Raw genomic sequence first — 27,013 nt, 5'->3', positions numbered from 1 at the left:
AAAATAAATTTTTCTTAAGAATTGAATGATTATGAAGTATCAAACTGAATTCATAAATGGTACTCTTTGGGTCTTCACTGAGAGCTTGTTGACTGATGTTTAAATATTATGGGCAAATACTGTCTTCTGGTTTTAAAGTCCAAACTTTTCAAACATATCTGAGACAACCCAGGAGGTGGGGTGGAGGCATGACCCCTAGAAGCAGGCAGAGGCAGTGACTCTGAGACATTCAGAGAGGAATCAGGAAACTCACAAAACTAACATACCACACCATGTAAAAAAGGAAGTCAAAGGATCTGGAGTCATCCAGAAAGGGCCATTATACTTGATAGCTTCTTTAAGAAGCCAGAAGTAATAATGAGATATAAATTTACACCTGTCAGTCACAATAATTAAGACTGATAACATTGTTCTTGATAAGGATGAAAGGTGGTGGTACTTATGTACTTATGGGTAGAAATGCAAATTCCTATTGTCTTTTGGGAAACAAATCTTGCTATACATTACTTCAGCCTGGCAATATCACTTTTGGGAATCTAGTCTGTAGAAATAAAAGGGCTAGCATGTAGAAGCATATGTACAAAGATCTTTTTATAACATTATTCATAGGGCCAAAAATAAAGGTGGGAACAATATGAATTACTATGAATAGAGGAAGTACTGAATAAATTATGGTCTAACCACATCATGAAGTAGTATGACCATGGAGTAGAAAAGCTTTTCATGAGTTATCATGAGTTATCAGTGGGAAAGAAAGGAAAAAAGAGCAAAGAAATATTTATAACATTATACCATTTTTGTGGAACATAAAATGACAAAAATTTCAACATAGGTATATGTCTATATGTACATATATGTGTGTGACTGTGTATGTGCATGCACATGTATGTGTGTGTGAATTCTATGAGTATAAAAAATAAATAAGAGGACACCCACTAAGTTCTCAGTATGAATGACCAGGAGAATAAGAGGGTTCAACAGGAGATGCAGTGGGTGAAAAGAAGGAGGAGAGGGGAAGGAGGACACAAAAAATGCTAAATAAGAATGATTATAATAAAAAATGAAATGATTTCTCATTGAGACAGAACTATGCATGCATAAGCTTATCCCATACGAAGAAACTAGGGAAAGATAAATGAACAAATTAAACCTGCCTTGTAAAAATGACCATGATATATTGTTAAGTGGAAAAGAAAGAGCCACAAGAAAGTTACTTTTCAAAGAAAGCCAACATAAATGTTTGAATGCAAAACAATTAAAAATTTGTACAGCAAAAGACATCATAAAAAAGAGAAATGAGAGCCTAGAAGGAAATCTGGGCAACCCATATGGCAGACAAAGGGATTATATCCCAATAAACAGAGCTTCTACAAATTGTTAAGAAAAAGATAATTAACTTGATACACAAGTTACAAATAACCAATTGCATAAGAGGCAATCCAAATAATCAATACACATGAGAGACGCTCAATATTTTACACTGTCATGGAAATGCTAATGTAAGCAAAGCAACCGTGAGGTGCAATTCTTTCCCCTACTGGTCAGCAAAAATTAAAAAAAATCAGCAGCCAACTGCTACCAGAGAGATTTTGAATCAGTCAGATACATTACTAGTCAGAGGGTATTGCTACAATTATTCAGAAAATAATAATTTGATAATATATTAACTAAAATACTCTTGTAAGAAACACTCTTTTTTGAAAATCTCATATATATATAAATGAACAAAATATATTTAAATACATACTATATATAAGCACACATGTATTATATACATATTATAATAAATATATACACACATACATATTAGATATTCTTTTTTCTCTAAGAGTGTGTATTAAAGACATTTATTGCAGCAATTTTACTGTAGCAAATACAAAACATAAGGAACAATTGGTTGTACACTGAATCTGAGGCATAGTTTCAGAAAATATGGTGGATCCAACCTTCAAAATTTAGAATTATTTAGAATTTTTCTTCTAGTTAGAATATTTATTCTAATTAGCCAAATTTATATCTAAAGGCTTTGAGGTATGTCTATGACCTGCTACTATTAAGAAAAGCAAATTGTAGAGTATGACCCAGTTTTTTAAAAAGTAATTAAAATCACTATATACCCATTTAAAATAGAGAAATGCATAATATAAATTTAAAAAATTCACATCTTTAATAATTATAAAGATAACTTTCAATTACCTAGAGTATGCATTTATATGTATGGAGTCCTTATTACCTGATCTTCCCTAGTAAACTGGGAATAAATAATGAGGTTATTAATAAATTGTTAATTTTCAATAAATTTTTCTGCATTTGGATTAATAACGCCTTTTAAAAAATCTTTTCTGTAACAGAAACTAATGACAATACAGCAAATGTTAAGATCCTGAAGGCAATTAATGCATTATTTTATTCAGAAAATTCTAGGCAAAAAGAAGCCTGCATCTGGGAGCAGGTGATGAGAGGTGAAAGTGGAGCAGGTGTTAGCACATTCTGGCTGACAGAAAAGATGGTTAGGCTTTCTGCAGATAAGAATAGAAGATGGGAGTTTCATAAGACATGGCCCAGGGCAACATGAAAAGCTACCAGCAGGAAAGAGGTGTGGGCTGGCTGTGAGACTGGAGTTGAAAGACAAACCTAGTAAGAAGACAGGTTTCCAGGCTCAGAGGAACTGAATTACCAGTTCACTGAACAAAGCAGACACTCAGGGAAGGAAGATGATGTCAAGAACTTAGACAATTAGCAACGGAAGTTAAGGAGGGCTTCAGTCAGGGTGACCACATGTGGCTGGTTGGGCTGTGTGATGCACAGCTTTGGGCGATGCTGTTGGCTTAAACTACTGTGTTAGGGATACCTTCTAGGTTTGTATAGCAAGGCAAGAAGCCCATTACAGTACTGGGGTTTTACCCCAAGATCAGAGTAGATCAGCAACAAAATTGACAACCTACTGATTATCATCATCACCATCACTATCATCACCATGATTGCAACAGCAGACATTATGATAATGTGATATGCTTTACACAATACATTCACTGGTCCTGGAAAAGAGCAGAAGAAGGTAGCCGGGTCACATATTAAAATTGCCATTAAAATGAAAAATCAGAGACTCAGAAATGTTCATTGACTTGCCTAAGATCTCAAAGGCAGTCAGTGGCAGAACAGTCATGTGAACATAGGACATCTCCTTCTAAGGGAGAGTGGGATAGTTAGGGAGTTTGGGATTGACACGTACACATGTCATGCTATATTTAAAATGGATAACCAACAAGGACGTACAGTATAGCCCAGGGAACTCTGTTCAGTATTATGTAACAACCTAAATGGGGAAAGGATGTGAAAAAGAATAGATACATGTATATATATAACTGAATCACCTTATTGTACATCTTAAAAATAAACACAACATTGTTAATCAATTATATTCTAGTATAAAATGAAAAGCTAAAAAAATAAAAAATTAAACCATTGTGTTCCCACTGGCTCAAACCACTCATGATAAGAATGAATATTGGTCCATGACATTGGATTGGGCTGAGGCTAAGGGCCTGCTGAGCAGTGAGCCAAACAGACCATTATACACATTGTAATTTTTAACATAAATTATATTTCCTTATATTTTCAAACCCAAGGGTTAAACAAATTCTCCCTGTAAGGGAGAACATGTAACATTCAGACTCAACTTGTCCATACTGATTAGCTGTTTCCTTGTAGTGACTATTTGTTTAGAGAGAACATATTACACAAAGGATTTATGGCAGCTTACAAAAACACAAATAATACAAAATAAAATTGAATAAAAACTAAGGAAATGAGGAAATTGAATTAGAAAACAAGTGAAGAAAAGTAAACATCCAGCCAAGAATGAGGTTAGTTCACAAAATAAATAAGGCACTCAATAAAGTTCTATTTGCTAGAGGTGGACCACAAATTTGGCTCTCAGATTTCCAGCTGTCAAGAGAAAGAGGGAAATATGATTCACAGTATTTAAATGTTATAAGCCAACCAAGGGCTCAGGAGAAATACAAGTGTTCTTGGTACTGACTAGAAAGCTGTATTTTCCACTGTTTCATATAATGCTAATAATGCATGTATGTTAAGTCACTTCAGTCATGTCTGACTCTTTGTGACCCTATGGACTGTAGCCCACTAGGCTCCTTTGTCCTTGGGGTTCTCCAGGCAAGAATACTGGAGTGGTTTGCCACACCCTCCTCCAAGGCATCTTCCTAATCAAGGGATTGAACCTGCGATCCCTTGTGTCTCATGTCGCCTTCACTGGCAGGTGGGTTCTTCACCACTAGCAATACCTGAGAAGCCCAATGCTAACAATTTGCCATTGTTGCTGCTGCTCAGTCACTCAGAGTCATGTCTGACTCTGCAACCCCACGGACTGCAGAATGCCAGGCTTCCCTGTCCTTCACCATCTCCGAGAGCTTGCTCAAACTCATGTCCATTGACTTGGTAATGCCATCCAACCATCTCATCCTCTGTCGTCCCCTTCTCCTCCTGCCTTCAATCTTTCCCAGCATCAGGGTCATTTCTAATAAGTCAGATTTTCACATCAGGTGGCCAAAGTATTGGGGTTTCAGCCTCAGCATCAGTCTCTCCAATGACTATTCAGGGTTGATATCCTTTAGGACTGACGGGTTTGCTCTCCTTCCAGTCCAAGGGACTCTCAAGAATCTTCTCTAACACCACAGTTAAAAGCATCAGTTATTCAGTGCTCAGCCTTCTTTATGGTCCAACTCTCATATCCATACATGACTACTGGAAAAACCATAGCTTTGACTAGATGGACCATTATTGGCAAAGTAATGTCTCTGCTTTTTAATATGTTGTCTAGATTTGTCAATGCTTTTCTTCCAAGGAGCAAGCATCCTTTAACTTCATGGCTGCAGTCACCATCTGCAGTGATTTTGGAGACCAAGAAAACAAAAGTGTCTCACTGTTTCTATTGCTTCCCCATCTACTTGCCATGAAGTAATGGGACCAGATGCCATGATCTTTGAATGTTGAGTTTTAAGCCAGCTTTTCACTCTTCTCTTTCACCTTCATCAAGAGGCTCTAGTTCCTCTCCACTTTCTGCCATAAGTGTGGTGTCATCTGTATATCTGAGAGTACTGGTATTTCTCCTGGCAATCTTGATTCCAGCTTATGCCACCTAGCATCTTGCATGACATATTCTACATATCAGTTAAATAAGCAGGGTGACAATATACAGCCTTGACGTACTCCTTTCCCCAATTTGGAACCAGTCTGTTGTTCCATGTCCAGTATTAATCATTGCTTCTTGACCTGAGAACAGGTTTTGCAGGAGACAGGAAGGTGGTCTGGTCTTTCCATTTCTCTAAGAATTTTCCACAGTTTCTTGTAATCCACACAGTCAAAGGATTTGGTGTAGTCCATGAAACAGAAGTAGGTGTTTTTCTGGAATTCTCTTGCTTTTTCTATGATCCAACAGATGTTGGCAATTGATCTCTGGTTCCTCTGCCTTTTCTAAATCCAGCCTGAACATCTGGAAGTTCTCGGTTCACGCGTGCTGTTCAAGGCTTGCTTGGAGAATTTTGAGCATTACCCTGCTAGCATGTGAAATGAGTGCAATTGTGTGGTAGTTTGAACATTCTTTGGCATTGCCCTTCTTTGGGGTTGGAATGAAATCCCAAAGACCTTTTCCATTCTTGTATCCACAGCTGAGTTTTCCAGATTTCCTGGCATATTGAGTGCAGCACCTTAATAGCATCATCTTTTAGGATTTGAAATAGTTTAGCTGGAATTCCATCACTTATACTAGCTTTGTTTGTAGTGATGCTTCCTAAGGCCCACTTGACTTCACATTCCAACATGTCTGGCTCTAGGTTAGTGAAGCATCTTACTATGTGTCAGACATGATGTAAAGTGCTTTGAATGTTTTATCTCATTCAATTCCCACATGAATTCCATAAGATGGGTATTATTAGTATCGATTTTTTATAGATGAGGAAAGTGAAATACAAAGATGTTAAGTCACCAAAGGAAATACAATTAATAAGTACCTAATTTGGGATTCCAACCCCACTCTGCTGACTCCAAAGTTATGCTTCTAATGTGCAGCTTCCATTTGGGAGCTATACTTTGATCCAATCCCTAAGTATTTCTGGATATACAATAGAATCCCTCAACATCCAGTCTAGTCTAGTCCCACCACTCTCTCCCTGCCACATAGCTTCATTTTGTTTTATTCATTGCATTTATCACCATCTGAAGTCTGTTCAGTTGCTCACTTGTTTTTATTGTTTTTCCCCTATCAGAAGGTGAGCTACACAGCTGTAATGATATTGTTTACTGTGTCAACTCTTGCATTACCAGAGCCTACTATACTGCCTAGGACATAGGAGGTACTCAATGATATTTCTGAATGAATGAATATTTCAAGGAGCAAGCATTAGGTGTTCATTCAAACCTTTTGCATGTCTGAGGATCCAGTTGCTCCTGCTTATTCTCATTTCCTTCCAGATACGGCATACTCTTCTCTCATCTCCATGATTTACCTATACTATAATAGTTATGAGAAATATATTGCTTTCTGTAACTGACTGTTTTTCATAATCCAGCTTATCATAGATTTAATTTAATTAATCTGATCTTATAATTTCAAAAATTACATTTAAGCATAAAGATGCTACCATCACCTGTCATACAGGAGGAAATTTTGAAACATTTATTTGCCCATAAAAAGAAGACTGCTGATATCTAAAAGTCTAAATTCAAAGAATTTGCATAGAGGCTCATTTCATACAAATTTTGCCATTTGTTGCTCAATACTTTCTATTTAAAATACAGACCAGCTTTAAGCAACTTGATGGCTTAAAGCACAGTAAACCAACATGCTATAATAACTTGTTCTGTTTAAAGACCTAATTCTAGTTGCCATGCTTTCAGGCAGGAAAAATAGACAAATTCTTAAACCGTGCAGCTTCACTAGGTCAATAATGAAAGCAGGAGAAATCAGAGGCCTTTTTGAACTACAGACACACAAACATACAGAATCCCAAGATATTCAAAATAATTGAATGACATTCATAAATGCAATCCAGGAAATCTGGGATTAAGACTTTTAGCCATGATTATCTTGATGTATATCTCAGTGTTCTCTCCAGCTCTCTTGGAATTTGTATCGTGTGACTGCCATTTCCAGAAAAAAAAGGGCAGACCAGTCTCACAAACACGTCTTTCCTGCAGGCTTAGGAACTGTGAACATCTGTCCTAGCCCTCAAAAGTGGGTCTTTTTCTTCTTATTTCGTTGAAGTTTCTGTTGCTAACTTACTGTTTCAGTTAAATGACTTAATCATATGAAAAAACAGGCTAAATTGAAAGATATAAAGTTGATGATTTTCTCTTGGTTTATTTTTCTGGCTTCATATGGTCCAAATACAGCAGATAGATTAGGAAAGAGCAACTTGGGTTATGAATACTGGCTGGGTTGTACTTTCACTCTTCAAAAAGAAAATTTGGAAAAATGCATAAAGTACAAGATGAAAATGCAATGATAAATGGTTAAGGTGATGTGATATTGTGATTTATAATAAGAAAAAATATTTTGGTCTTCATACCACAGTTCCTGGCACCCTTACAGTTTCCTATATAAGAGCAGCAGAAACATCTTTTGTTATACTAATTAGTTGTCTCCAGTTCCTGAACTAACTCAAGTTATAAAGGTGAAATGGGTATTTTTTGTTATTCATATAAACCACACCTGGGTTTACATTAGTGAGGTGACTTTTGGACCACCCATCTCTGCAAAGATGAAGGCAGGTTGCCAGAAGAAATAACCTCAGGGAAAGAAGGATACAACTTTCAGTCCAATCCCCAAACCTCTGGGGCAGGGAGAGGGGCTAGGAGGTTCAATCAATTACCCATGACCAATGAATTAGTCAATCATGCTTACATAACGAAGCCTCTATAGAAATCCCAAAGAACAGGGTTCAGAGAGATTGGTACTTGGAGAACAGTGCACCCAGAGAGGGCAGGGAAGCTCTGCATTTTTCCCCACATACCTTGCCCTTTGCATCTTTCCAGTTGCCTTTTTCACGAGTTATATCTTTTTATAATAAACTGGCAATCTGCTGAGTAAAATGTCATACTGAGCTCTGTGAGCCACTCCAGCAAACTGATCAAACCCAATAAAGGGTTCAAAGGAACTCCAATTTACAGACAGTTGATCAAAAGCACAGGTAACATCCTGGATTTGTGATTGGCATCTGAACTTTCATAGGACTAAGCCCTTAGCCTGTGGGATCTGATACTCTCTCCCAGTAGAGAGTATCTGACCTGGATTAAATTGGAGGACACCCAGCTGGTGTTGCAGAATTGCTTGGTGTGGAAAAACTGCCCTTCCCTCAGATATGGTGGCCAGAAATGTCATAACCAGAGTACTGAGAATGTGGAGAGTAGAGGAATACCAGAGGAGGATTTTTTCCTTTGAATTTTGGTGTTAAAAGTGGGAAGTAGGAGACTTTCCTGGTGGCCTAGTGGTTAAAACTTTGCATTCCAGTGTGAGGTCTGTGTGTGGGGGGTTCAATCCTTGGTTGGGGAGCTAGGATTATACATGCCTCTTGGCCAAAAAGCCAGAACATAAGCAACAGAAGCAATATTGTAACAAATTCAATAAAAACTTTGGAAATGGTCCACATTAAAAAAAAAAAATCTAAAAAAAAAATGGGATTTTTCATTTCAGTCCTGGTTCACGAAAACATGTGGTCTGGCGGGGGGCGGGGGTGGAAAATGGATCAAAGGGCAGGGGACAATGACCATTGATTCCCTGGAGGCCATGTGGTCACCCATAGAATGAAGCAGCATCTGTGGTGTGCTCCGTTGCTAAAGATAAAAGTTACCAATGAGTAAGCTTCATAACTTTGCTCAAGGAGACAACCTTCCAGAGACTTTTAACTCATGTTTTCTTAAAACAAGAGAAAGGAACAAATTGATTCTGCCATCTGAGTTACAGGGATCATGGTGAAAGAACTAAGTCATTTGCTAAATGGGGCCAATCTCATTATTCACTGGCAATGCCAGATGCCCAGAAAGCCCAGTTGAATTATCCATCAGCAGTTAGATTTTAAATAAAGCGTTGTACAGTAAAACAAACAAACACACAAATAATCATGACATATGCTGCTGCTAAGTCGCTTCAGTCGTGTCCGACTCTGTGCGACCCCATAGACGGCAGCCCACCAGGCTCCCCCGTCCCTGGGATTCTCCAGGTAAGAACACTGGAGTGGGTTGCCATTTCCTTCTCCAATGCAGGAAAGTGAAAAGTGAGAGTGAAGTCGCTCAGTCGTGTCCGACTCTTCGCACCCCATGGACTGCAGCCCACCAGGCTCCTCCGTCCATGGGAGTTTCCAGGCAAGAGTACTGGAGTGGGGTGCCATTGCCTTCTCCAAGCATGACGTATAGGTATTTATAATTAGAGAGAAACAGAGAAAGAAAGAAAAAGGGACTAAATCACTCCCAGAGTGCAAGAGCACAATTCTTAACAACTGAAAACCGAAGGGCAATTCTTAGAGAGAGACCTGACAAGTAAATATTTGCTCAAAAGAAAATATATCCTCTTTGTTCATCTGCAGATTCTATTTGTTTTTACATTGTTGAAAATTTTGGAATGAAGAAAAGAGTTTTTAGGTTTCAACACAATGAGACACAGCACCTTCCATCTTCCTCAATGAAAAGTCCGGAAATAGAATATTTTTTAATATGCTTTTAACAGGACATCCTTTTTTTTGTCCTGTTAACTTCATTGACTGCTTTAAATATTTCCCTTGCTTCAGATTTAAGGTCTATGGAACACATACTTTGGCCAAGTGGAAAAAAATCGATCCTATATTACAGTTATATATAGAGTTCATAAAGAAAGCAGTTTCCCTTAAGATAAACTCTCAAAATTCTCTCAAGATTATTAAGGAGGCAGTTGCAATGGAATCAAGTATTATATTTGATATACTCAACATTTATTTCTCCTTTTGTCTTAACTTACTGAATGTATTGGGGATATACATCAATACATAAAAACTGTGAAATCTATTACACGATGGAATGTTTAGCAGGCCCTGATGCTGGGAAAGATTGAGGGCAGGAGGAGAAGGGGATGACAGAGGATGAAATGATTGGATGGCATCATCAACTCAATGGACAACAGGTTGTGTAAACTCCGGGAGATAGTGAATGACGGGGAAGTCTGGCATGCTGCAGTCCATGTAGTTACAAAGAGTCAGGCATAACTGAGTGACTGAGCAACAACAACAAAAATAATGCTGTATAGTTAATAATATGAAGATATATGATGGAATATCATAGTTTATGCAATATAAACTAAGCAAAAAAAAAAAAAAGACAAAATCTTACATATCCTGACTGCATATTTGGTAAAAAAGAAAAAGATTTATATACATATATATTGAAAAGATCATATAGATAGATACATATATCAAGACAACACTGTTATCTGCTAAGGATTATTTTTATTTCCTCTTTTGTCCTTCTCTATATTTCTAAATATTCTAAAACGCTATGAAAATATATTACTTCTGGAGTTAAAAACATGACTAAATATCCAATGTCCAATTAGTATGATAATTAAGCCAGTTCTCTTAAGACTTCCCATCATTCTAATGTTGAATCTAAATGATCCAAAACAAACAGATGTACTGAGTGGCCCAGTGTTGAAACTTCACATAGACGTTGCCTAAGCTTGACCTCTATCAACACATAAAATGTGTTCCGGCATTCTCCTTGCTGCTTTAGTAGCTAGAAATGGAGAAAAGCAACAGATGGTGACAGCTGTGACTGTCAGGGGGCCAACCTCGAGAATGGAATTTCTACTTCAAGATGATTCTGCAGGGGTACAATAATATCTGGAGAATCTAGGCACAAAGCTTTCCAAAATGCAAATGCTTGGGATTTTAAAAGAAAGGCGATTATGTAAGAAGGTCTTGTAGTTTAATATGAAGGCTTTTGTTTCAGAAAAAAGTAAAAAGTTAACTAAATATCTGAAGTAGACTGCAGAATTTCTTTTACTAGACTTTCTTAAAATCTAATGTTACATTATAATTCATTTTATATTATTGTCTGTGGAGTGGATCTTTTACCTTTTAATCTCTGGCTCCAACATGAACATCTAGCTATCAATGAATGTATTTTTAGAGTATAAAAATTAACATTATCACTAGCTTAAATAAAATGTAATTCATAAAGTCACATTCTCTATTAGGAAAATTGATAGTACTTTCCCAAAGCAAACCAAATATCTTCTGTTAAAAATGAAACCGTCTGAGTTTTAAAGTCAGACAAATTTGAATTTTGCCTCTAGCACCTTTTATTAATTGTATAACTTGGAGAAACATTGATTTAGGGTTTTGATTTTTTTGCCTGTAAATTGCCACCAATCATGAAGGCTTTTTATAAGGCTCAAAGTTTCTTTATTGACACAGTTTCTTCCCCCTTTATGATATATGATGCAATTTCTGCAGTAATATGGTTTTAGCACACAGCTACCTTTCCTGAAGTTTATATGTCATGTTCCTGGAAGTTTACAGGTAGAAGTACGTAATAAGCAATAGCATAATATAAAGATTTTCCAATTTTGCTTTGAAGATTGTGGCACCCAAGCTCCAAAACAGTCCCCAGTGATTTCAAACCCTCTGCAGTTTCATCCATGAAAAGGTGGATAAGACCTAGCAATCCAATTTTTAAAAAATTTATTTCATTAAAAGTCACATAATACAAAACATACTATATTAACTGAATTTAACTACATTTTGGACTTCCCAGTGGCTCACTGGTAAAGAATCTGCCTGCCAATGCAGAAGATGTAGGAGACATGGGTTCGATCCCTTGTCTGGGAAGATCCCCTGGAGAAAGAAATGGCAATCCACTCCAGTATTCTTGCCTGGAAAATTCCATGGACAGAGGAGCCTGGTGAGCTACAGTCCATGGGATTGCAAAGAGTTGGACACAACTGAGCACACACAGCACGACAGAGCACCACCATATATAAAATAGTCGGTAAAAATATGCGGTATGACTCAAGGAACTCAAACCAGGGCTCTGTAGCAAACTAGAGGAGTGGGACGGGGTGGGAGGTGGGAGGGGGGTCCACGATGGAGGGGACATATGTATACCTATGACTGATTCACGTTGGTGTATGGCAGAAACCAACATAATATTGCAAAGCAATTATCCTTCAATTAAAAATAAAGTTAAAAAAGCTCAACATTCAAAAAAAATGGTAGAGATTTTTCTCTGAGGTTTTTTATATTCATTTTCTTTAGGAACTTGGGACTAGTGTCTCAGGACTGCATTGGAAGATACTACATTGGATTAGGCTTACGTCTTGCATCCATTTAATATTTTGGACTTGGTACTTACTATCAGACCCTGAATATGCTTGACACACAATAATTCATAATTTTCCCAAAGCCTGCATTTGCTTCCCACCTTCTGTGAGCCTACCCACTATGACCATCACTCCACTGTCTGCAATCACTTAGCCTACGCATGAATGTAGTCATCTTGGTCCCCACCATATAAGCAGTCACTATCAAGAAGTATGGAGAAGGAAATGGCAACCCACTCCAGTATTCTTGCCTGGAGAATCCCAAGGATGGAGGAGCCTGGGGGGCTGCCGTCTATGGGGTCGCACAGAGTCGGACACGACTGAAGCGACTTAGCAGCAGCAGCAGCATCAAGAAATATGGGCTTCTCAGATGGCGCTAGTGGTAAGGAATCTAACCGCCAACCCAACAGACACAAGAGACATGGGTTTGATCCCTGGGTCAGGAAGATCCCCTGGAGGGGAAAAGGCAACCTACTCCAGTATTCTTGCCTGGAGAATTCCATGGAGAGAGGAGACTGACAGGTGACAGTTCATGGGGTTGCAAAAGACTAGGACACCATTGAGGGACTGAGCATGCATGCACGCATCAAGAAGTATACAGACTAGAGTGGTTTTCATAAGTTCAGAACCTTCTTGGGATAAAATATCCTGGGTCCAAAAGATTGCACTAAGTCATAGTCCTCATAGGCAAAAAGTCTGAGTGTTAGGACACAGCCCAAGCCCCTTTATTTAATTTTATCCTATATCAGAGTGTATTTGCCACCTGTTTGAGCTACTGTCAGTGTGACTTTAGTCATATATTTTTTGGTACAAGAATCATATTCTTGAGGACAAGTTGTAAGCTTCATATCCTCATTATTTCTTGAAGGCACTATCATGTCTTAATAAAAAATGAAGTCCAGATCTTCTGCTTTCGCATGCATTTAGTTGCTATCTGGCATCTATTTTGCCTTTACTTGTTAATAGTGTCCCAATTTTTATTCAGGTAACCTCTCCTCTTGTGAACAGATGGTGGGTTTTTAGGGATGCTCTACAGGTGAGGCATATTTGGTTTTAGTTTGAGATAATGTGCCTTATTTTATTACCTGGCCACAAACTGTTCAGGGATGAAGTAAGTAAGTAACTTAATTTAGTCTATAGTCTGGGTAATGGTCTGGGTGAGTGGTAAGTGAGACAAGAAGCTTCGGGATTCTAGGAATCCCACAGAGAACATCTTGGGCTCGTGGAGGCTCTCCATCATCTTATGTGCTCACAAAAGTCTTCCCACTGCCCCAAGAACTGCCGCTATATCTTCTCCTTTCTTCTCCTTCTCTTTTCCCTCCCTCCCCTACTTTCTCCCCTCGTTTCTTTCCTGTTACTCTCGGTTCCTTCCTCTCCTGCCCTCTCTCCTCCCCTTTTCTTCTTCATCCCCTTCTCTTACTCCTCCTCCTCCTATCCCTTTTCCTTCCCTCAAATCCATTCTGGGGAGCAAGCCATAATCTTACTATATAATCCCCACCCTTTATATTCCAAAACCTTCCTATTCCCCAGTCTTCTCAAACTTTGCCCAAGCTAAAACCTTCACTCAGCAACCTATGCTGAACTTGCTGAACTGGAAAAGCCTCCATCTTCTTCTACGCTTCCATTTTCCCTCACACCCAACTTCCCTCTTTCTTAATGTGGTAGCCTTGCAACCTGATGTATATTGATGGAATTCTCAGCACATGTTTGGCTAGAGCCATTTTTTTTAACTCCTACCACAGCCTTGACCTTGAGGATATTCATATTTCCTCTTTGTACAAAAATCTGAACAACTTCTCAATTGAGCTTCTGGAACATAGTTAGCATGCTTTAGGATAAACATTCTAATTGTGCTGTCCTCTCCCTGGAATAAATAAACTACAGATTTTCCTGATTATAAAAGAAAGAAAAAAAGGAAAAAAAAAATCATTTGGGGACAAATGTTTTCTGAAATGCTTTGTGCCAACAACCGGGAATCAGGAAAATAAGAAGGATACATGCAACTTTCAAGTTCTTGATAATTTTTCATTTTAAAATTCATGGTCTTAAAGACGTCAGGAATAAGTGAGAGAGAAACAAGTGATGTCTTCTCTGAGCTAGGAAGTCTTAAAAGTTATCTACATGTATATTTTGGAAGTTGGGAGTAGGTTTTCACCCTGGCTGAAAAAGACTTCAATCATTTCCCCCAATACAGGAAATGAATACTCATTGATACTACTCATTCTGTCATAAATTAAGCCACAAAATAATTCTTTTGTATCACTGCAATATATATGTGTATGTGTGTGTGTGTGTGCAAACACATACCAATTACTCCACCAAAGTCGTTTAGCAGCTGAAATATCTCCCTTCCACTACATATGTTCCATTCCTAACTCTCCTTTCTGTATAGAATAAACCTTCAAACCAGCTGATAGTTGATTAAATATTGACACTCTGCTTTTTGAGCAAGCTGAAAATTATTGATTTATTTAAAAATAACCCTACTTCCCTGGTTTTCCTAGTAAATCATCATGTGCATGAGTAATGTAAGTGGATTACAGGAAACATTAGCACTAGCGATTGTTGTGCCACCTACCAGAGCCACAGCATGGTCAGAGTCTAGACCAAGAGAGGTTAGTGAAGGCTAATGCAGCAAAATTGCCTATTACCTCCATGTCATCACCACCCCAAAGAAAAAGCACAGCTTCTTCATGAATCTCTAAACCACAGATGGACTAAAAGTGAAATGACCTGCCAGAATTCCTCATTGATGCCTTTTATCCTCCATAATATTAAATTAACTTGACAGTACATGACATCAGAAGATAGAACAAACGTCTTGATCTGTAATTCATAGTGACTTTAAGAGTTGATAACAATGAGTGTATGATGGTCACTAGAGGAAATATCTCTCCCGAGTCTGAGCATTAGCACAGGCATATAGAGATACAGCAACATCATTAACATCATTTGTCTTCACTCAATAGACACAGTGCATGGCTTTTACCTTCAGAACATCTGTTACTCATGTAAATGCAGAAAATTTGTCTGAGTTTTTCAAGCAGCAAAATGACCTACATTTTTTTTCTTAACAAAAGGGATATTATGTTCTCAGTTTATGATTTTATATTGGTTACCAACATTCCTCCAAGACATTTCCCAACCAAAACAAGAGACTCCATTTCACTTGTAGATACACCAAATGATGGGTATTTCTAGATACTCAAAATGATGGCTGGATCATAATAAATATTAAGTGCATGCTAGTTGAAAACATCAATGAATGGATCTTTGATCCTCCATACTAAGCTGTCATATATGTGGTAGATAAAAAAGTAAAGAAAAGGAACAAAAGCTTATTAATTTTCACTACATTAGGCTTATAGAGAGGTTGCCAAAATACAAACATGGTTTCATTGAATCATCTTGCCTTAAAAGTCAACATATTTGGTTATGTTTGGAGACAGAAATGCAATCAACACTCATTTAGCTACTGCTTTGTAGTTTTAATGTGAATCCTCCTATCGTAATTTTAAACTTGAGAGGGACTGGAGTTCAAATGCTCTGTCAACCTTAGCATAAGTTCATGATACTTACAGAAATTGGGAACCTCTGGTCTAGGCTACAAACCCTAAGAATGCAAACAATGGACCCACTACATCACCTTGATTAATAAAAGGTGATGCTTGTTCAGTGATATTAGGAATATTATCCATCAATTACTTCCCAACCATTTTATCTATTCCAGTTAGAAAACTCCCCTCCTTCAACATCACTTCTTCCCTTTCAGGGTCCCTTCATTTCTTACCATTTGAGTCAAGTGACCAGAAGATCTTTAATGAATACATATATATATGGGCTTTCCTGTTGGCTAGGTGGAAGAATCCACCTGCCAATGTATGAGATGCAGATTTGATCCCTAAGTTGGGAAGACCCCCTGGAGAAGGAAACAGCAACCCACTCCAGTATTGCCTGAAAAGTTCCATGGACAGAGCAGCCTGGTGGGCTACAGTCCATAGGGTCGCAAAAGAGTCAGACATGACTTAATGACTAAGCAACAGCAAAAACAATTTATAAACTGAGACTCAAGTCAATCTACTTAGAGCAAATTATCACAGAAGGCAGGAGGCTTAGTTCAGGATATGATCCAAAAGTGCAGGATATGAACCAACATAAGTAAAGACTTCCTAATACAATTTTTTGTTCAAATTATTAAGCACCTACTATGCACCTTGCATTGGGCTGTGCAGAGAAGATACAGACAGAGTTTCTTATTTTATGGGCCTACATTCAAGAGGAAGTCAGCAGATAACAATCAATTAACAAAAAGGAAACACCAGAGAATAAGAAATGTTATGGCAAATAGTCACTGAGATCCAATGATAACTCATCACCATTAGTTTTCATTTGTTTGAAAGCATCAACCACAGAGGAAAGCGTCAGCATCAGTTAAATGCAATACTTACCACCACAATCACACTTGCTGCTGGGAGTGGGCGGTTTTCCACTTCAAGGTCTTGACCAGCCATGGCCAACAGGTTGAGAGATGTGTCATATGCGGGTTTAGGAAATGCTGAATTAACAATTTGGTGGTGTTTGCCTATTTGAGCTTCAGAAGAGGAATGGTAGTTATGTTTCTGTGTCTTTTGTGGAGCTATATCCAGGCTCTTCTCAATGTCTTGTGAGTGGTGATAAATGAATGCTGGCTTCCCACTCTTCTTCTGACGAATTGCCAAAAAGTGATCATTATTTCTTGAAAGGCATCCTGAAAGGGGGAAGAAGCAGAAGCAAAAATCAAAGACCCTCTTCACTGAGCTGAATAGATTATCTGATAAAGAGAATTACCTGTTCTTAGAAAGCTTTAAGGCTTGTGAAGGATTTAGATCAGTTACTCTCCATTTTCATCCCTACTCCATTATCCCCAATAAAGAGAACACACTTGATGGTACGGAGGCATGTCAGAGGTTTTGGGTGCACAGAAGTGGGTATAGTTTGAAAAAGTCCTATATTTCAGATATTCTAATGCATCTTTTGGTCAGGAATTTCCTCCTTTATCTAAAAGCATGGTTCTAACACCTTGCTGAGCAACTCTTCCTGGATGTCCTACCTATTCCTCAAATGACAATCCTTTATATCATACTCAAGATTTCCTCCCTTTAATCAATAGCATTTCATACAATTTTTATTTCATACTTCTTTTATCCTGCTGATATTTTATAATCAACTATGTGTAATTTTTAATACTTGTAGACTATTTGAAGCTAACTAAGGGCAGAAGTCTGAGTATACTTATTGTGGTAGCAACTCCAAGTTGAATGATAATAACCATTCTCCCCTTTTTACTTAGTAATATGGGCATCCAGATAAAGTAATACATTCTCTTTTATTTCATCTGTTAGGTAAATACCCATTGACTTGAATATCTCTTTTATTCTTTTTATCATTGGCCACGGAAGGAAACAGATAACATATACATGTAAGTCAAAAGAGTATCACTAGGTCACACATCAATTAGAAAAGCAAACTTAAGATCTTCTATGTAAGATGACAAGCAGATTGAACAGATCACAACATGGTAATGCCATCCACGTTGTGCCTAGCAACCTAGGCACCACAGATTTCCCCTCAGGACGCCTATGGCAACAATAAGCTATAAAAATGCTGTCCCCAGAAGTTGACTTCCCTCTTTTTATAAGAATTCTGGGGTGCCTTGAATTCTTACCAAATATTTATAGTAGAGAAATTGCTGGTTTTTATAAATTTTCCTCCCACCAAGCCTCTGTGACCAGCATATATTTACAGCACTTTCAGTAATGTTATTTTACCAATATGCTCTCAACTCTCACTTAGGGATAAGAAGACAGGTTATTATTTTTTTTTCAGTAAGGTCAGCTGCATTCACCACGATGTAATTGTTTGGAAACCATTGGGTCCCAGTGACTTTAGGCTTTTAGATCATTCAAATCACAATTAAATTCCATGTGAATTCTGAGACAGTAATAGAAACTAGTCCTCATGTCTTCAATCCTCAGTATGTTGAATAGACTAACTTTCTAGAAAAAGAAATCAAGTTACTTTAATTCACCAACAATGATGATTAGACACTATGACTTTGAAATAACTGTAAACTTTGTTTCTCTGAATGAAGTAGGAATTCCTCAGATTTGGAAACGACACTGTCATTAGGAGCATATATAAATGAATATGGTCCTTTACTGTTAAAATTCTTGCTGTGTTTTATTAATGGAGAATGGTGATAAAATGTTTTAGAGATATATTAACTTTCTGACCACAAATGTTTGTTTAAGTTTTACTAAAAGTGCTTTAATAAATTATATTTTAGTGTCATACAGTAGGGGTCCCCAGCCTCCAGGATCTAATACCTGATGATATAAAGTAGAACTGATGTAACAATAACAGAAATAAAGTACACAATAAATGTCATGCACTTGAATCATCCCCAAACCATCCCCCATCAGGCCTGTCCATGGAAAAACTCTTCCACGAAACTGATCCCTGATGCCAGAAAGGCTGGGGCCCGCTGTCCTACAGTTTTTCTATACTATAGATGAACAGTTTCCTCCCTCCCCTGTTAGAGGACTGAGTCTGACATTGTAAAGAGCAACAATGGAGTGGTCACCTTAAGGTTAAGAAACAGAATGGAGGTACTATTTTTATCTTAGCTGACTTTTTAAACATGCCTCACCTAAAGATGGTCCCTTGTTTCAGAAAAGGCATATTGCACACTTGAATGAATTTAGGTTTTTCACCTGGGGGTTGGTTCTCCTACCAAAAAGAGGGATTATAACCCTATATAACAAGATAGTGCTATAGAGATAGGCGTGCTAATTAAAAAATTAACATGCAAAAAAGATTGGAAGTCCTTGCAAGATTTGGGAAGAGAAAAAAGGAAAAAAAAAAAACAAAACATGGTAGGGGATGGCGAAGAGTTTCACCAAGAAAAAGAAGTAGCTCAGAAGATCAGAAAACGCAGATTTATGAGAAGGGGAAAACTTAATGAAGAGTTGAGAAATTGATCTTCAATCTTTTTTTATATGATATCAGGCTTCCCTGATGACTCCATGGGTAAAGAATGCACCTGCAATGCACAACACACAGGAGATGCAGGTTCGATCCTGAGAAGGAAATGGCAATTCACTCCAGTATTCTTGCCTGAAAAATCCCATGGACAGAGGAGCCTGGCAGGCTATGCTCCAAAGGGTGGCAAAGAGTTGGACACGACTGAGTGGCTAAACACATGATATCAATCTCCCAAAAATAGAATAGGTGAGTCCAACTAATAAAGTCTCTTGTACAAAAATAGCCCTATAGAGAAAGATGAAAAAAATCTAATTTTAAGTGCAGTTGAAACACAACTAGAATCTCCCAACCCTATCAGTTTTATATGTGAAAATACTCAGTCCTGCCTTGTCCTTGAGTAATAAGAACCAAGTTGGCATCACTATTAATAAGGAATCCCACCAAAGACATTAGGAAAGAAAAAGTTTTTCAAAGTGTTGTGCTTAGATCCCTGCATCAAAATTACCTGGGATATTAAGATTCAGATCTCCATATCTTAGCCTAGAACTACCATAGCAGACTCTCTGGAAAGGTAGCTTACAAATCTAGATTTCTAAACAAAATTTTCTCACATTCCAACTCTGAAGTTGAGGACCACTGAGTTACTATTTGGCATAAGTTTTATTTTCTTGTCTTCAAATATTACCTCTCTTCATTTCAACATTATGAATATATTCAAGTAAACATTTTGGAAATTTTAAGATTCAGATGCCTATTAAAGATCAAAGTTCAGTTCAGTTCAGTTCAGTGGCTCAGTTGTGTCCGTCTCTTTGCGACCCCATGAATCGCAGCACGCCAGGCCTGCATGTCCATCACCAACTCCCAGAGTTTACTCAAACTCATGTCCATCGAGTTGGTGATGCCATCCAGCCATCTCATCCTCTGTCATCCCGTTCTCCTCCTGCCTCCAATCCCTCCCAGCATCAGGGTCTTTTCCAACGAGTCAACTCTTCGCATGAGGTGGCCAAAGTATTGGAGTTTCAGCTTCCTTCCAAGGAACACCCAGGACTGATCTCCTTCAGGATGAACTGGTTGGATCTCCTTGTAGTCCAAGGGACTCTCAAGAGTATTCTCCAACACCACAGCATCAATTTTTTGGCGCTAAGCTTTCTTCACAGTCGAACTCTCACATCCACACGTGACCACTGGAAAAACCATAGCCTTGACTAGACAGACCTTTATTGGCAAAGTAATGTCTCTGCTTTTTAATATGCTATCTAGGTTGGTCATAACTTTCCTTCCAAGGAGTAAGCATCTTTTAATTTCATGGTGGAGATATTGAATTAGAAATTTAATAAGTGTATACTTCATGGTTGGCGAGAGACTGATTTGTGACTCATCCAGTACGGATAAAATTTAAAGCCAAGTGACTGGAGATTCCTTGAAAAGAGAAGAGTATACAGGACAGAGCTCATGGTAGAATTACAACATTTTGAGTCAAGAAGCTGAATGAAACAGAGCCAACAATGACAAATGAGAAGGAATGGTAGTAAAGGAGGAGGAAAACCAAGGAAGAGTAGTTCCTAGCAGATTAAGAAAGAAAATATTTTAGAACCTGTATGTATTATAAGGTCTTAGAAGCAACTGAAAAATCAATCTTATAGTGATGTCTCTAGAAACTTGAATGTAAATGGAATTTCCATGTGTTTCCAAGTAAGATGAGTCCCCCTGAAGACATACTTATAGACTTAAAAAAATTACAAAGCACATGGGGATTCCTGCCATGAGAGATGGTCAGAAGATGAAGTGGGTAGATTCTTAATTAAGAAAGAAAAAATGAAAGAGAAAATTGAAGGGGGCTTCAAAATAAGTTAATTAAAACATCCAAATAGAAGAGAAAATAAGAATAAGGGATTTGAGGGAAAGAGAACTGGCATGTTTCAATTCAAGTGAAAATCAAAGAAATGAAAAATATCATAATTGAAGAAATGCAACACATGGATTAAACAGTAGACTAGACACCACTAAATAGAGAATTGGTAAGTAGGAAAAGTTTAGGTAATAATTTAGAAAGCAGCACAGAGAAATTAAGAGAGGAAATAAGAAAAAGAAGGTTCCTTTGGGACTCTAAGACCCATACCTACTGGCATTCATGCTCATTAAGAGTGAGTGAGACCTCACTTGTGATGGGATGTCCTTTCTGTGATTCGGCTAAAAAATGACTTCTGTGCTGCTAGGAGACTCCTGTTGACTTTGATGAAGCAAGTTGTTGGAGAGGTCCACATGAAGAAGGAAGGCTTCTAGCCAAAATCCAAGGAAGAACTGAGGCTCTCAGTTGCAACAACAACTAAGGAACTGAATCCTGTCAGCAATCATGCAAATAAGCTTGGAAGCAAATCTGTCCTCGGGTGAGCCTTCACCTAGGAGCCTAGCTCAGGCCAACACTTTAACTGAAGCCTAATGAGAAACTTTGAAGCAGGAGTCTCCAGTAAGCCATGGCCAAATTTCTGCCTCACAGAAACTGAGAAATACTAAATATGTATTGTTTTAATTTGTTAAATCTTATAGCAATTTGTTATGCAGTGATAGGAAACTAATGCCAAGAGACTGAGTGATTTTTTGAGAATAACATGGTACATTGCAAAATACCTTTAATAGCACTTAAGAAATGAAGCATTAGGAAATTGAATATTTTATAAAATTTAAAGAGGGAAGTGATAAAGTAAAATTTATATTTCTCAGAGATCACTCTGGCTGTACAATAAAATGGACTGGGAGGAAGCAAAAGTAAGTGCAAATGTACGGGGTAAAATATTTTAGATGACAGGAGAATAGCCCAGACAAGGTGGCAGGCAGTAGGAGGACAAAGCGAAGGTGAATTCCAGAAGCCTTAAGATATGGGAATTGATGCAAAAATAAAAGGGAATAAATTCAGTAATTGAGTTAATATTGTAGGAAGGAATGAACAGTGGATATTTAAGAATAATTCTATTTCTAGTTGGCAATTCACCGTATAGAGGTGTCCTTTATTGAGACACGGAAATGTGATTCTGTAGTGCCTACAATATATAGAAGCAGAAACATCTAGAAAGAAATTACATTTATATGGAACCCAGTAGAAAGTGCTGGACTAAAGATAAGTACTGAAAAACCATAAGCATACTCAAGGAAAAGTGAGTGCCAGAATGATGAGACTGCCTTGTGGAATGAGAAAAACTATGAGTCTACAGCAAAGATCCAGAAGAGGCCACATTAAAGGAATGCTTGGCAGGAGAAGAAGAAAAATTAGAGATTGTGGAAGTATGGAAGCAGTGGGAGGAGTATGCCAAGGAGTCTGTGATTGGCAGTGTCCAGTGTCATTGGCTGGAGAAGGCGATGGCAACCCACTCCAGCACTCTTGCCTGGAAAATCCCATGGACGGGGGAGCCTGGTGGGCTGCAGTCCATGGGGTCGCGAAGAGTCGGACATGACTGAGCGACTTCACTTTCACCTTTCACTTTCCTGCACTGGAGAAGGAAATGGCAACCCACTCCAGTGTTCTTGCCTGGAGAATCCCAGGGACGGGGGAGCCTGGTGGGCTGCTGTCTACAGGGTCGCACAGAGTCAGACACGACCAAAGCAACTTAGCAGCAGCCTCAGCAGGAGTGTCACTGACAGTCTTCGAGTTGAAACAACTCTGAACACTTGCATAGGATTTACTGACCTAAAATTCATCAATGGACAGCTGACCCTGGATGTTCAGAGCACCAGACTCAACATGGAAAAGCTCTGGGTACAGCATTAGAAATACAAAGCTAACCATCCTCCACTGTTGAGCCTTTGAACAAAAATAAAGGAATTTTTAAGGACTTAAAAGGTTAAGGAAGATTCTGAGTCTGGGTAAGATGAAGCAAGCACACTCTGCCTTGTTAACTACAATAAACAGAGCTATAAAATCTAAACAAAATGCATAAAACATCTTTTTGGGGACTCTGAGAAGTAATCAGTAGCAGAGCCATTAGGGACGGAGAACAGAATTCAAAATTGCACAACACCGGCAGTAAGTTTACCGTCTCTCCCTGCCTCCAGGATTCTCTAGCCAACCCACAGTGTACACCAGAGTATAGGCAAGGATAGCTCCAGGAGAAAATGCAACACCGTAATTTGTGAGACGCAGTCAAAGCAGTGCTTAGAGGAAAGCTTACAGCATAAATGTTTGTATTAGAAAACAAGAGAGGTCTCAAATCAATAATCTAAGCCTCTACTTTAGGAAACCAGAAAAAAAAAAAAGAGCAAAATAAATGTAAAGTATGCAGAGGAAAAGAAGAAAATCAATGAAACAAAAGTGTATTCTTTGAAAACATCAGTAAATTGATAAAGCTCTAGCAAGATTGACAAATAGAGCGTCTTGCAGATTGCCAACACCAGATGAAAGAAAGAATACCATTACATACCCAGCAGACATGAAAAGGATAATGAGAAAATAACTGTGTACAACTCTTTGCATCTATATTTAACACTTAGATGAAATGACCAGTTCCAACCCTAGAAAATAATGGAACTCACCCAAGATGAAATATGTTACCTAAATTGCCCTAAAATTATAAAAGAAATTGAATTCCTACTTAAGTTTTCTTTTGAAAAAGAAATCTTCAGGATCAAATGGTTTCACTGGCAAATTGAAACACTTAAAAGAAAAAATTAACCTCATTTATACATAACCTCTCCCAGAAAAGAGAAGAAAAAGGAACACTCCTCAAAGCACTTTATGAGGCCAAAATTACTCTGATAACAAAACCAGAAAAAGACCCTACTAAAAAAAGAAAACTAAAGACCAAATATTGCTCATGAATATAGATGTAAAAATCCTCAAGAGCATATTAGCAAATTGAATGCAGAAATATAAAGGATAATATATAACCACGTAAGGCTTATCCTGGGAATGTAAGGCTGCTTTAATATTTAAAAAGCAATCAACCTAATCCATCATATTGACAGTCTAATGAAGGAAAACCATATTATCATACCAACTGATGCAGAAAGAGCATTTGACAAAATTCATATCAACTCACAGTGAAAAAAAAAGCAAATCAGAAATAGAAGGGAAATTCTTCAAACTTATAAAAGACACCTACACAAAAACTCACAATTAACAATAGGTTTACCTTCCCTCTCTTAAGAACAGAGAACAAGACAATGACACTCATCACTTCTATACAATACTATACTGAATGAAAGTCCTATTCATTGATGTAAACAAAGAAAAGAAGTAAAAGGCACACGCAGTAGAGAAGAAAAAATAAAATTGTTCTATTTGTGGAAAGGATGATTGTCTATGTATAAAATCCTAAGGAACTCATCAAAATTTTGGTAGAACAGGTGAGTTTAGCAAGTTAATAGACTGTAGTGTTTACCTATGAAATCAATGGCATTTCTATAAGCTAGGAATGTACAACCGAATACTGAATTTAAAAACTATTTACAGCAGTTACAAAAAATAAAATACCTATGCATAATTATAACAAAATATGTACAGGATATATATACAGAAGACTACAAAATGCTGAGAAAGTAAAACAAGAAGAACTGAATAGACATACTGTGTTCATGAATTGGAAGGCTTTATATAATGAAGATTTAATTATCCCCAACAACAATAAAAATTCAAGCAAAATTCTACACATATAATAGATTGATTCTAAAGTAGAATAAACAATTTTAAATGAAAAATAAAGGTGACAGAATACTACTGTCTAATTCTAGGACTTACGATAAAGATAAATCAATGAGACAGAACAGAGTTCAAAAACAGATTGATGCATGGCAAAAACCACTGCAATAGTGTAAATAGCCTCCAATTAAAATAATTAATTAATTAAAACAGATCCAGGGAAAATGTCACCATTTGATTTTTTTATAAAGATGTAAAAACAATAAAGGATAGTTTTTTCAAAATCATATTGGAACAATCGGACATCCATTTGTAACAAAATCAATCTCTATACAAGCTTCATAAAAATGAACTTAATAAAGATCACAGATCCAAATAAAACTTCTAGAAGAAAATACAGGAGAAAATCTTTATAACTAGGGTTAGGCAGAAAATTCTTAGAGATGTCACCAGAATTGATCAATTAGACTGGATTGAAACAAAAAAACTTTTGCTCTGTTTAAGACGCTGTTAAGAGAATGAAACAGCAAGCTAAAGAGTGGCAAAAAATAATTGCAAATCACATATCCAATAAGGGACTTGTAATGAGAAAAAATAAAGAACTCAAGAAATTTAACAGTAGGAAAATAAAACAAACCAATTTAAAACTAGGTTAAAGATTTGAACAGACACAAAATCAAAGATACATGAATGGCAAAGAGGCACATGAATATTACTCCAGTAATGAAATGCATATTAAAACTGTGATCTGATAACACTACATACCTCTTAGAATTGCTAAAATGAAAAACACTAACAATACTCAGATAGTAAACAAACTTTTGCACAACTCTATGCATAATTACTCTAAAGTGGAAATAACTCAAATGTCCTTCGATTGATGGATGGAAAGCAAACTGATACATCCATACAATGGAACATCGCTCATCAATTTTAAAAAAATGAATTATTGATCTGCAAAACAATTAGGATCACTCTCAAAGGCATTAGGCTGAGGAAAGGAAGACAGATGCAGAAATTCCATTTATAGAACATTCTTGAAAAGCAAAAACTAATATTGAAAAGAAAAAACTAGATCAATGATTATTAAGTTATCAGTTGAGAAGCAGGGGGAGTAGCATGAAGGAGTTCTTTGGAGTGATTGAACTTTTCTGTATACAATGTGATTACATGACTCTATAGATAAGTTAAAATTCATTGCACTACACTCCAAATAAAGGCAATAGATTATGCTATATTATGCTTTGTAAACTACCTTTTTCACTCAATACTGTATCAAAACATCTTTTCTCATCACTAAATGTTTATCTATCTCATTAACAAATGATTGATAAATGTACAGAAAATAATTTCAGAGTGGGGGTGGGGGAAGAAAGCTAGATTTAACTGGATTGAGGCTCAAGTGGGAGATAAATGAGAAATAACATGAAAAACAACTCTTGCAACAAACTTCAGTGTGACAAGAGCAATGTATTAACAGGAAGGGAAAGTGGGATTGAGAGATTTTTTTTTTTTTTCACTATAGGAGAGATCTGAGTACATTTAATCTTTAAAGGGAAAGAGCTAGTTGAGGAGGAGTGGTTGGAAATATCACTAAAAGAAAAAAACAGATGGAAGAATCATTAGACTGAGCCTCCCCAGAAGACTGGAGGAGCTGGGATCCAGAGTATCATCAAGGGGATGAGCCCTGGATTGGAGGGAGGTATTTCTCCCATTATAATATGGGGATACAGGAGAGGCAGGAAGATGAAGGATGTTAATGGGTTTGGCAGTGGAAGTTGAGCAAGTTTCTTCTGACAGCTTCTATTTTCTCCGTGAAGGAGATGAAGCTATCTCATAAGAGAGAGAGGATGAGAACAAAGATTGGAGGTTCCAGGAGAATTGAGAAGGACTGAAAAAACTTCTTGTAAGGAATGAAAAAGGAAGTAGAAATGAGATAAGTAGTAGGATCCCTCATCTTCACTGAGAGCTCAATGACAATTTTTTCAATTTCTAAG

The 27,013-nt window shown here is 37.4% G+C and overlaps 1 protein-coding gene across 1 annotated transcript in view; it reads right to left on the bottom strand.

The window, feature by feature from the left end:
- PTPRR (protein tyrosine phosphatase receptor type R) overlaps nucleotides 1-27,013 on the bottom strand; it is a 264,879-nt gene that overhangs the window by 221,712 nt on the left and 16,154 nt on the right. Inside the window, exon 2 of the mRNA XM_065932177.1 lies at nucleotides 16,813-17,111. Coding sequence (XP_065788249.1) covers nucleotides 16,813-17,111 — 299 coding nt within the window. The remainder of the gene's footprint in view (nucleotides 1-16,812; nucleotides 17,112-27,013) is intronic.

This window comes from Muntiacus reevesi, chromosome 4, assembly GCF_963930625.1.
Source record: "Muntiacus reevesi chromosome 4, mMunRee1.1, whole genome shotgun sequence".
NCBI classification, from domain to species: domain Eukaryota; kingdom Metazoa; phylum Chordata; class Mammalia; order Artiodactyla; family Cervidae; genus Muntiacus; species Muntiacus reevesi.
This window is presented reverse-complemented; position numbering and strand designations above follow the sequence as displayed.